General features: G+C 44.7%; 1 protein-coding gene across 1 annotated transcript; it reads right to left on the bottom strand.

Annotated features, from left to right (window-relative positions):
• Positions 1 to 9,271: 9,271 nt before the first annotated feature.
• Positions 9,272 to 12,152, bottom strand: LOC117842918 (cinnamoyl-CoA reductase 1). Its single transcript, XM_034723442.2, has 5 exons — positions 11,828 to 12,152; positions 11,498 to 11,652; positions 11,195 to 11,380; positions 9,858 to 10,210; positions 9,272 to 9,704 (listed from the first exon to the last, which is right to left on the bottom strand). Exons 1-5 carry the CDS (start codon positions 11,970 to 11,972, stop codon positions 9,518 to 9,520), a joined length of 1,026 nt encoding a protein of 341 aa, XP_034579333.1. The 5' UTR covers positions 11,973 to 12,152; the 3' UTR covers positions 9,272 to 9,517.

Here is a 12,152-nt window from a genome sequence, read left to right as displayed (position 1 = left end):
ATACTGTTCCGGTCAAAAAGAAGAATGGAAGATGGAGAATGTGTATAGACTTCACGGACCTAAACAAGGCTTGTCCCAAAGATGATTACCCGCTTGAAAGGGTAGATAAAGTGGTGGACGACGCTGCTAACAACGAAATGCTTTCATTGTTGGATCTATTCTCAAGGTATCATCATATTAGAATAAAGAAGGAGGACGAAGGAAAAATAGGCTTTGTCACTCAGTTCGGAACCTTCTGCTTCGTAAGAATGATAGAGGGGCTGAAGATGCAGGCCAAACTTTTTTGAGAATGACCCCCATCGTGCTCGCCCCACAGCTTCGCAGAAACATCCTTGCTTATGTCGATGACATAGTCGTCAAAAGTGACAACAGATCAGACCACATCAATGACCTCGCGGAAACTTTCGCCAACCTCAGGGCAGCAAACTTGAAGCTAAACCCAGAGACATGTGTATTTGGGGTGCAATGAGGCAAGGTCCTAGGCTGTTTGGTCACCACTAAAGGCATTCAAGCTAACCCTGACATGATCCAGGCACTCCTTGATATGAAAGAGCCAGCTTCAATGAAAGACGTACAGCGGTTGACCGGCAGAGTAGCCGAGCTCAACAGATTCATTCCTCGAGTAGTAGAGCGAAGCCTGCCTTTTTTCAAAGTTTTGCGCAGCTCCAAAAACTTCAAATGGGAAGGAGCAGAGCGAAGCCTTCCAAGAGCTCAAGGACTATTTGTAGTCCATGACCAAACTATGCCCCCCTGAGCCGAAATCACCACTATTACTCTACGTCTCAGCTTTGGGCACAGCATTCAGCACTGCTCTCATCCAAGAGAAGGAAGTTGAGGGCAAACTAAAGCAAATTCCAATTTAAATTACTTCGCTTCCGAGGCACTTGGCGGCTCAAAGCTGCACTACTTAGAATTGGAAAAAATTTCTTATGCAGTAGTTATGGCTACGCCACTACTTCGAGGGTCACAAAATCGTTGCCGTCACAAACCAGCCCCTTCAAGACCTCTTCTCAAACAGAGAAGCTTCAATTTGGGCAGAATCGCCAAGTGGGCATCAAAGTTGTGAGAATTCGTGGTGGACTTCGAAAGAAGAAGCGCCATAAAGTCTCAAGTCTTGGCCGATTTCAATGTAGACTGGACATCTCCAGCTATAAATCAATGCGAGGTTGAAACCCCATGGGTCATCCACTATGACGGTGCTTGGTGCAACAGAGGGGCTGGAGTAGCAGCCATCATAACTTTGCCCAGTGGCGATTAAATAAGATATGCCGTGAGGCTAGAATTCTCCAGTGAGTCAAAGTCCACAAACAACACTATAGAATACGAAGCACTACTCCTAGCACTAAGAAAGATGAAAGCCCTGGGACAGCAAACCTTCATAATAAGAACAGACTCCAAAGTGATCAAAGAGCACATTGAGAAAGAAAGCGAAGCTAGAGAGCCCGAGTTGGTGAAATACCTCGCCACAGTCAGATCAATGGAAAAACAATTCAGGGGCTTCACAGTCAAACACATACTAAGGTTAGAAAGTGATGAAGCAGATAGGCTTGCGAAAGCTGCAGCCCAAAATGAGCCAATACCTCGAGATGTATTCTACGAGGTCATTGAAACTCCCTCAACAAAAGAAACAACCTCGAAGTCCGTAATCACAATCTAGAACTTCGATTGGAGGGCCGAAATCATGGCCTACATAAAAGGGCACTTCGAACCTAACGATGAAGTTAAGCTCACCAGGCTAAACAAAAAGCTAGAAGCTATGCAATCATAGATGGCGAGCTCTACAAAGCTGGTTCGCTGCATTGATGTGAAAACTGGGAAAGAATTACTAGCTGAAATTTACAAAGGCTTTTGCGGAATGCATATTAGCTTGAGGGCCCTTGTAAGCAAGGCCTTGAGGTAGGGATTCTATTGGCCTACTACCATTCACCATGCCCTGGATCTTGTGTGAAGCTGCGAAGCCTGCCAAAAGATAGCAAATCAGGGGCATGCCCCGTCACTTCCAATACAACTTATATCACCGTCATGGCCCCTACAGAGATGGGGAATGGATCTAGTAGGCCCCCTGCCAATGGCTCAAGGCAACTGCAGGTTCGGAGCAGTGGCCATGGATTACTTCACCAAGTGGATAGAAGCTAAACCCCTGGTAGCGATAACATCGGTCTCGGTCCAGAAATTCTTTTGGCAGAACATCATCTGCAAGTTCGGGGTGCCCAAAGAATTAACTGTCGACAACGGCAAGCAATTCGACTGCAACGACTTTAAAGAGTTCTGTGCTAGTCTCGGAACAAAGGTGAAATTCTCAGTATATCACCCATAGTCAAGTGGCGCAGTAGAAAGGGCAAACGGTTTAATTTTCTCGATGATCAAAAAATGCTTGTTTGACCAGAAGAAGGGAAAATCGGTCGATGAGCTACCAAAGGTACTCTGGTGGCACAACACAATAGAGTCGCGAGCGACGGGCTTCACCCCATTCAAATTGCTTTTCAGCTCCAAAGCTGTCATGCCAAAGGAAATCTAAAATGGTAGTCCAAGGGTGCTGCACTCTGAAATCACCCAAGACACCATCAAGGTCGAAAAAGATATGATCAAGCTTGACATAATCCAGGCTTCAGAAAACATCGACAAATACCAAGAAGAAACCAGAAAATGGAGAGATAAAAACATAGTCCAAAGGGAAATCAAAGTGGGCGATCTCGTTCTCAAAAGAAAGAAGAATTGGGAAAATCCTAGAAAGCTGCAGGTGGCATAGGAAGGGTTGTACATCATCACGAAGAGTAACAGGCCAGGGTCGTTCTGTCAGGCAGACCAGCTTAGCGCAGAGCTACCGCATTCCTGGAACATAGATAGCTTGCGCAAGTATTACCCATAATAGTGTTCACCGTTACCCTCAGCTTGTAAAGTTATAAACAACGCCGAAGGTAACGCTTTTACCTTTTTCCTTTCTAAAGTCTTGCATTATCGAGTCTGGACTGTACTCTTTTCCTAGCTAGGGGCCTCCACTCTGGAGGCAAGGTTTTTAATGAGGTAGATCCATGTAACACTTTCACTACTTAATATAAGTGAAGTTTCCCCCTTGATGCAAGTCTCAATGCAACAACAAGTTGCGAAGCTGTGAATTCCTATACGAGGCATCAGTGCAACAACAAGTTGCATAGCCTCGCATCTCGATGAAGAGACTCAAAGTTCAAAAGAAAAACCGCGTGTTCACACAAGGAAAAAAGTGAACAGCTCCAGGCGAGCCTCGCAATGGCAAACTCGCTGTACTATGTACTAAAGCGTGCTACATGCCTATACAATATATATTCTTTACTCTTATCCCTACTGTCTACCTTCCCCCGGCCTGTTCATTTTTTCCCACGAAAGGATGAAAGGGGAGGGGTGACATTTTTTCAAAACTTAAAGCTCTTACCTTCTACGAGAGAAGGTTTAAACCTCGGCCCAAAGCCACAACTCAACACAAAGGAGTCTAGCCCTTTTTCTTGTTTTCTCCTCCAACCTCTTTTCAAAATCCCAAAACATTGAAGACCTAGCTTTAGGTTGGCTCCTTTGGAAAGCCTGGGCGGGTGACGTTTTTCAAAAACCCTCCTCTCTAACAAGAAAAGATCGTAGCTTCGGCCCAAAACTTTGCCTCAAGAAGCAGCTATACGTTAAGCTAAAATCGACTTCTTTTATCGCTCCCCGAGGAAGTAGGTTGAAGCAGTTGAAGGTTGCGATATCAACTAAGCCTTCATCTGTTATCTAAGTCAACAAAACTCGGTCTCAAGTTTTATGTTGACTTATCTTCACAGCCCCTCACAAGTGCAGTTATAATTTATACGAAAAATAGCGGTCTTCGAAGACCTTTTCTCGAGTTATTCTGAACAAAGGTCGCGCTAAGGGAAGCAACAACACTTTTATCGCAAAAACACAAAAACTTCGACCCGGTTGAGCGAGGTTAAAAAAAAATCAGGCAAACGCCTTGAGCAAAGAAACAAGAGGGGGGTTGACATTTTTAGAAAACCACTTGTTTCTTTGCGCAATGCCCTCAACTCGCAACGATGTACCAATGCAAAAGCAAATAAAATCAAGCAAATCCCAAGATGGAAATCAGCCAGCTTCGTCACAGCTTCGAAGTCAAAGTACGTTATTGGATCAGTCATTCCTTTCTTAAAAAACCAGCGTAGACCAGCATTAACCACATAAATTACGAAACCATGAAACAACAATTAGCTTCGGCATGGCTCACTTAAACAGAGTTTCAGGATATTAACAAGCCTCGCAGTGACGTGCGGCCAAATATTTACACCAAAAGGTTATCTTTACGAAAAAAAAGAAGGGAGAAGTTCTCTCTCGCTCTGGCTCAGTCTTTCTAAACCGCCCCCGCTTCTCCAGCACCTTCGTCTTCAGCTTCGAGCTTTGCTACTTTTTATTTCTCCAACTTGAACTTCACCATAGCAAGTTGCTGAATATACTCTTGCCTAGAAATTGCCCACAACCGCCTAAAAATCCTCAATTTAGTGGCCCTCACATTCCTAGATTTCTCCTCGGCTCCCAACATCGAAGCCAAAGGGTAAACAAACTCATCTTCCGCAAGCGCCAGGAAATGATCACAATCTTGCTTTTCAAGAAGCTGAAGTGTTCTATCCAAGTAGAAGGACGTGGCATAATCGTTGAGCCTAGCGATAACCTTAGGCAAACTTGCAAACTCCCTCTTCATCCATTCAAACATCTCAACAAAGATTTCGTCACCAGGATAAGGAACAGGCTTGGTGCTGAAAAGAAGGAGTGAAGCCTTGTACTCCTCATATGGCTCCGTCAATATATTTGGTTTTCTCCTCAAGCTCCGTACCCATGAGAATCATGCCTTTTGTCTGCTCTGCAATGATCTCAGCATCTTTCTCGATGGTAGCACGAAGACTCTCGAGAACCTTAACGCTATCCGCCTGATGCAACCTAAGCTTTTCAACCTCCACAAGAAGCTCATAACTTTCCTTAGTAAGGACTTCATTACTCTGCGCTATCTCCTCGCAGATCTTCAACAGTAGGTTTTTATGCTTCGTTAAATCTGCATTTAAGCCCTTGAGCTCGTCCTTCAGACCATGTAAGACCTTAATTTCTTCCTTGAGCTCGGCAACCTCAGCCTCGAGCACTGACACTTTTTCCATCCCAGCAATTGCGCTCTTTTCCTCAGCCTCTACCTTCTCCTTCAATACTCTTCCGGCTATGGCACTCTGTCAAAAAAAAGAGGGGTCAAGTAACTAAAAGCACTATCAAAAACAACGTAAGACACTCACTCATACCTTCTGCTCGAGGGTAACAACCATTTGCGCAAGCTCTCTATCCCGCAAGCGCTTAACAACTCCCTCAAATTCTGCACACAAGCGAGTGTAAAGACTAAGCACAAAAATTGCATAACTGGAAGGAAACATGGAAGTAAAAGGCTTAGCTTCAGGATTAAACAACCTCTCTTCGACCAGAGTCTCAGCTCCATCTTTCACTTTTCCACTAACTTGATCGGCATCCACACCAAGCTACTCGTTTTCACCCTCGCCTTAGCAGCCTTTAGCACCACACCAACCGGGGTGGCTGCATGAGAAGAGCTCTCCCCCCTCTTCCTATTTCCCTTTCCGCTACCACCTGGCCCGCGAGCTTTCTTCCCCCAAAGTAGAGATCAAGGAGGCAGCTCAATTCCAAGTCCTTCTAAAACTCGATTCACGCGCAATCCATGCTTAATCATCAGCTTAAAGGACTTTATCTCCGGTTCAGAGATCGGTCCAATGATATCAATAGCGTGCCTTTCAACGTCCTCCACGTACAGGTTAGGAACAAAATCTCTGGGCAGCTCCCTAGAATCAATGCAGGGATAGGGCAAAGGATTGCCTTTCCATGAGACCACCTTAAGCTCTACAGCGAGAGGCCCCCAGCCAGGAGTAAGCGGCCATTTATTAGCTGCCACATACTCCTCTACCAAGTCCCGCCCAGACACAGAGCCCGAAGCTGCAGTAAAGGCACTCTCACATTTCTTAACCATCTTGGACCTGACAACCGGTGGAGTCATAGCAACGTCCATGGGACGTATAGTCATATAGAAGGGATAGACCAATTTGCTATCTCCATTGTTCATCTCCACTTTAACATAGAACCAATAATTCAGCCAATCATCATCCCACCTTTTCTTCTGAGCAAAAGAAAGTTGAATTCTCTCCAACCCTTGTCTCTCATTTTTTCTTCGAGTGTTCAATGTGCAATAGACAAAGTGATGCTCAAACGTACCAGCTTTGCTGTCAAACACAACTTTCTTCTTCTGAATGTGAAGTTCAAACAGCCTTACAAAGCCATCCACATCAATAACACCATTGAAGGTATGCTGAACCTAGAAAAATTTTGACAATGCAACAAATGAGTTAGGGGTCAGATGATGAAGCTTCACCCTAAAACAATCAAAGATAGCTGGCAAAACTGGATCACACGGGAACCTTAAACCAGCAGTGAAAAAATCTTTGAAAACAACGGCCTCACCATACTTCGGCTTCGGGACAACCTTGTCCCTGAGCGCTCTACCAACACCTTTGGGAAAAACTCCTTGTCAACGTACAGCACTATGCACTTCTCGGTCACCAGTGACAGCCCAAAATGCATGGTGGGAACACACGTCTCTTTCCCCGACACAAGCTCGGTCAATTCCGCATCCACATTATAAAGGTCCTTACAGCTTCTACTTTTGTCAACCTCGTCATCACCTGCACCTTCAGCATCCTCATCACCATCAGAGCTACAGCCTGATATCTCACTGCTCGACGAACCCTTGTCATTAGCCTTGAGATCCATAGCCACAGGAGCAAATTCTTTCATCTCACCTTCCTCGGAAACCTCCTCGATATCAATACTTTCGGAGGGATTGGACGGATCCGCTTTGGCATGAGGCTCAATCTGAGCAGCAAGCTCCTCGGAAGACATTGGTTGAGCAGTCTGTATGATGCGAGCCAGTTTTGCAAAACAAAATATAGCTCCTTAACACCACAAAAATAAAAAGCCTAGCTTCGAAACGCGGGAGGCCGGCGAGGCCAACGCTCAGCAAGCAAGCTTTGGGAGCGCAAGCAGTAAACGCAAAACTATCAAAGTTAGTATGTCGCAATTTCAAGCGCATGAAGTGAAAGCAACCGTCACCCCTCCTTTTATAGGCATGGTAAAAAGGCGCGAAACAACGCTTGTAACCGTGCGTCGGATGTGAAAGGTCACACAAGTCAAAAGATGACACGTTAGCCTCAAAAGGTAACCGCTGGATCGATTCGCACTGACGGTCGATGGTGATGATTTCTTGGGCAAAGATCTCATGAATCGCGGGTTCGGTCATCGGTGTCTAACCTCTCCCATGAGGGGCTAATGTTGGGGATCGCCCAAGAAAATGGTGACCCTCGAGGTCGCTCAAATTTAAAATCTGTTCCGAGGTTACTCAAGGGGTCGGCTTTGTGAGAAGGTACCTAGCATCAGGAAACATGACTGGGACTCCCGTGTCTGAAATCGGGCCTGAAGCCAACGAGGTGCTCGCTTTGTTTGCTAACCAAATAACCATGTCTCGAACACTCCAATATGGGGCTACCGAGCTGTTTGGCCATTTTGTGCAGGATGAGAAGGCGAACACGGCCGAAGTCCGAGGAGACCTTAGGGACGAGGCCAAGCCGGCTGACAGAGACGAAGCTAAGCAAGTCTCTGTCGTGAGATCATGGAGCGTTGATGGCGTGGGCAAAATGAGGAGCGCGATTGATGGGGCCATGTGAGGGTAGAAATTGCGACGCTGTCAGGTGGTAGGGAAAATGTGACTCCCAAATGACCTTTATGTAAAACATATACCAAGGATGTAGTTGTTGTGCAAGGGTAAAGATGTAATGTAAAAATACCTTCTGAGCACTATAAAAGGGGAGCCCTGCCCCATTGTAAAGGGACATTCATTATTAGAGTTGAGAGGCCAAGTACCGTGTCCTGTTGATCGAGGTTACGTATTCTGTTTATTTTCCATATCCATTGTATCTTGACCTCATAAGTGTTCGGGATTCAACATACGGCCCAACGGCCCAAAAGACGGTGGCGCAGAACCCTGACAGATTCTATACACCCAATTGTCTCATCCATTCCTGTTGACTTTGATGGAATTTTGATGTGGGTCTGACACCATTGGAAGCTCTATCAAATTATCTTGCTATCCATATGTAGAAGGTCGAAATTGAACTCTATATGTGGCCTGGGAGCCCACTTGTCTAGCCCAAGCTCTAGTGATTGGTCCTTGCACAACAATTGGAGGAGTGTCCTGTGTATCTAAAGGAGTCATGTCCTCATCAATTTTTTTTCTATATCAATAGTATAGGAAATAGACAATGAAGAATCATATATTGGTGTATCTTAGGGTAAATTTTTCATGGATGTGATTAGTTCATGTTATTTTTAATAAAGGAAAATGTACAAATTTAAGGGTCATTTTAAGTTATTTTTTATAATGTTGGTGGTCCGCAATTTAGATGCAATTTTAGGGAGTTATTTTAGATTATTTCTTACAATGGCATAAGTGGGTAAATTAGATGAAGATTAGGGTTTACTTTAGTTATTTTATATAATGGCAGAGGGGGTAATTTATATGTAGATTTAATGGGTTACTTAAGCCTTTTCATAATGACCGAGGTTGTTAATTTTATAGAAAATATAATAAATCCGATGGTTGTGATGATTTGAGTCTACCGAATTGATGTCAGGATGTTTTGCTTTTTGAAGAGAATCTGTTTCCTTTTCTAGAGTGTCGATCTAGCATCTTGAGTGGCTTCATGTGAAGGCTCCAAGAGGAAGTAATAGTAAAACAGGAAATATATGAGAAGCTAGAGGCAAAAGGTCTAAAAAAACTAAGATTAGTTTCATGAAGCTACACTTTTAATGACACTATATGCATACAATGACTGTAAATGTGTAGTTTTGTGATACGGCAATGATAGTAGTAATATGGTTTAAGTTGTGAAATTTTTGTTGTACCAAAATATAATTTTCCGGTTTTAGTTTCACATTTCATCCACCGAAATCTAGAATTTCTCACTTTAATAGAATATAAACTCAAACGTTTTTTTTAAAAAATAACTCTGCAATTTCAAATTTTCTTACATATAAAAGTTGTGAAAATTGGGAAGTGCGTGCGTCATTGAAGTTTTGAAAGCTGGTCTTGGTTTGGTATCAAAACAAAAGTTGATTTCATGATTGCACCTATTTTTGCACCTGATATCTTCATGGATTTGTCTAGGGTGCCCACTTACACTTATGGCTCACAGCAGATGTATTATATTACAATCATATCGTTTCCAAACAGATGTTGTGCTGCATGTGTACGTCATACAGCACTTAACATATGGGTCGGTGGCTGTCACGCGTGCATGCACCGATTAAACTTGCCACGAGTGCATGGATATATATGGATAAAAAGGTTAACTATATATATCAATCAGCTATAGCTCGTCATATGTAGTAGCATGAAGTAGACCAGTAGTGGAATGACATGGAATAATCATGATGTGATAAGTTGTTGGTCCTGGTCGTTTGGCGGGAGCACTGGCAGCATCCCTTTCTCCTGAAGGCTCTTCACCGTCTCGTAGAGGCACTGCAGCACCGGCACGAACTCCATCCCCAGATCCTTGAGCCGCTGGTTGGTGAACTTGTAACCGATCACCGGGGGGTTCACTTCGTCCTTGCACCTGCATGCGTGTACACACCGTCAAAAGAATAATCTTAGAAATAAACTATCAACGGTAGAAACAGTGCACGGAGTTACTTGTAAATAAAGATTAAAAAACGTGCAAATAATATTTTTTCATTGCTGTATACTTTTGCTTAATTTTATTACATACTTGGTGGGTATGGGGTACTCCGGGAAGAGCTTGGCGAGGATGCGGCAAAGCTCGCCGCGGTGGAGGGTGCTCTCGGCGCAGATGTAGCGGCCGTGCGCGCCGGGCGCCTCGTACACCCGGACATGCGCCTCGGCGACGTCCATGACGTGCACGTACGCCTGCGCCGCGTTCACGTACGTCTTGGCTGACCCCGTCAGGTACTTCATCACGTGGTCCGTGCTCGCGTTCACCGTTGGCTGCAACAACGGACCCAGCACCAGCACCGGGTTCACCACAATCAGGTCCAGGCCGCGCATCCGCGCCACCTCCCACGCGCCCTGCTCGGCAACCGTCTTCGCATAGCAGTACCAGTTCTGCACAATAAATATCATGAGTTTGTGATTCTTTCATTTTCGATCATTGTCGTGATCAATGTTATTTAACATATCACATAATACAACCTAGCTAATTATTTACCCTAAAGGATTTAAACTGTATGTAACTGTTTTCAACAGAATTAAAGTTGGAATCTTTTAGACCGGGTTCAAACAAACGAAGAAGGTGTCTCTCATCTCATTTTGGTTGTTCATCGATATACATAGATATGGTCTCTGATTTGTCTGGAGATGCATGGTGGTATTGTAAAATGTAGGAGTATGGAAGTATAACTTGCACGGATAAAAAAATGTCATGATCCAGAAACTGTCCAAAGTATATGCGGTTTACAGTAGAAAATATAGTTTAAAAGAAACGAAAACAATTTTTGAATGCATGGTCCGGATTGAACTTCACCTAATAAAATGATATGTTATATCTTTACTTTTCAGAGAGTACAAATTTTTGACGTATGTGTGAAACAAAAAGGTCCGACGATAGTGATCATATCTGTTTTTCTACAAACATACATGTTGCTCATGTTTGGTCTCACTACACGGTAATGGATCCCAGGACCCAGGCATGTGTAGGGTAGTAGGTAAGCACAAAAGTATCCGCAGTAGTTAAAAATGGCCGAAAAGAATGCTCTGGTTGGTATTTGACGCCTGGACCAAGAAACTACACCTGACCCATGTAGTTCACAGATCAACGTCACTCTCTGCCCTTTTCATCCATGTTTGGTGAGGTTTGACAAGCGTGCGACAACAGGGGCACCGGCCCCATGGATTCAGTGATTTGTTACTGATTTTCTTTGGGATCATCATAGTCCTTTCATTCCGTGATCGTCTCGTGTTATTGATTGGTAAGCATAATATGATTCTTTATTGGGAATCATAAGAACATTCTTTAATGGAAAGCATCGGAACTTTACGAAACTAGCTGTCTTAGCTACAAAGTAAAAAAGAAAAAAGAGTTTAGCATACCTTGGTCTTCTTGCAGTATTCGAGGTCGCTCCAGCAGGTGTCGTCGACGAGCTTGTTGGGGTCGCGGTACGGGTTCATATACACCGTGCCGATGGAGGACGTGAACACGACGCGCTTGACGCCGGTGTCCGCCGCCGCCGTGATCACGTACCGCGTGCCCAGGATCGCCGGCTCGATCATCTTCTCCTGAGAGTTTCCGTATGCACGTTTTGATCTGGTCAGTCCTCAGTGGCTAAAGTTATTTCCCAAGAACAAGAAACATATATAGTCCAATCCAAGGCACAAGTATATTATTCTACATACAGGGTCATCTGTGACCGGCGAGGCGGCGTGGAAGACACCCTCGCAGCCGGAGAAGGCCGCGAGAAGGCTGTCGGGATCCAGTAAGTCGGCGCGGAGGAGAACGAGGCGGTCCGTGGCACCTTCAAGCGCCCTCAGGTGGTCGTTCTTTGGATCAACTGCGATAGTCGTACGAAAAGGGCAACAACAATACGATTAGTAAACCACTTGTTGTAAAAAATATGATGTGTGTAACACTATTTGCCCAGACTTGTAGCGGCTTCCTCTTGGAAAAATAACGTAAAATGCATTCCTAAGCTTTTTCTAAGACACAGGATATGGAACGAAACCCACCTGGGTTCCTGACCGTGCCGCGGACAGTGTAACCCTTCTCCAGGAGGCGCTTGACGAGCCAGGAGGCAATGAACCCTCCGGCGCCAGTGACGCAGACCGTCCGGCCGTGGCCGGAGAGGGCGGGCATGGGCGTCTCAGTCGGCATGGTCGGTATCCCTCCAAATCAAAAGGAAGACTTGTCTGCGTGTATGATGTGAAATGGATTGGTCCCTAGCAGTTAGCCTAATACAGGTACTCTTGCTGAAAACCCGTTCTCCAGATATGCTCTAGATCACTAGATGAGTAAGGAAGTACAGTGCTGGTGGGATGTATGCAAGGAAAGGAA

This window comes from Setaria viridis, chromosome 2, assembly GCF_005286985.2.
Source record: "Setaria viridis chromosome 2, Setaria_viridis_v4.0, whole genome shotgun sequence".
Classification (NCBI taxonomy): Eukaryota; Viridiplantae; Streptophyta; class Magnoliopsida; order Poales; family Poaceae; genus Setaria; species Setaria viridis.
This window is presented reverse-complemented; position numbering and strand designations above follow the sequence as displayed.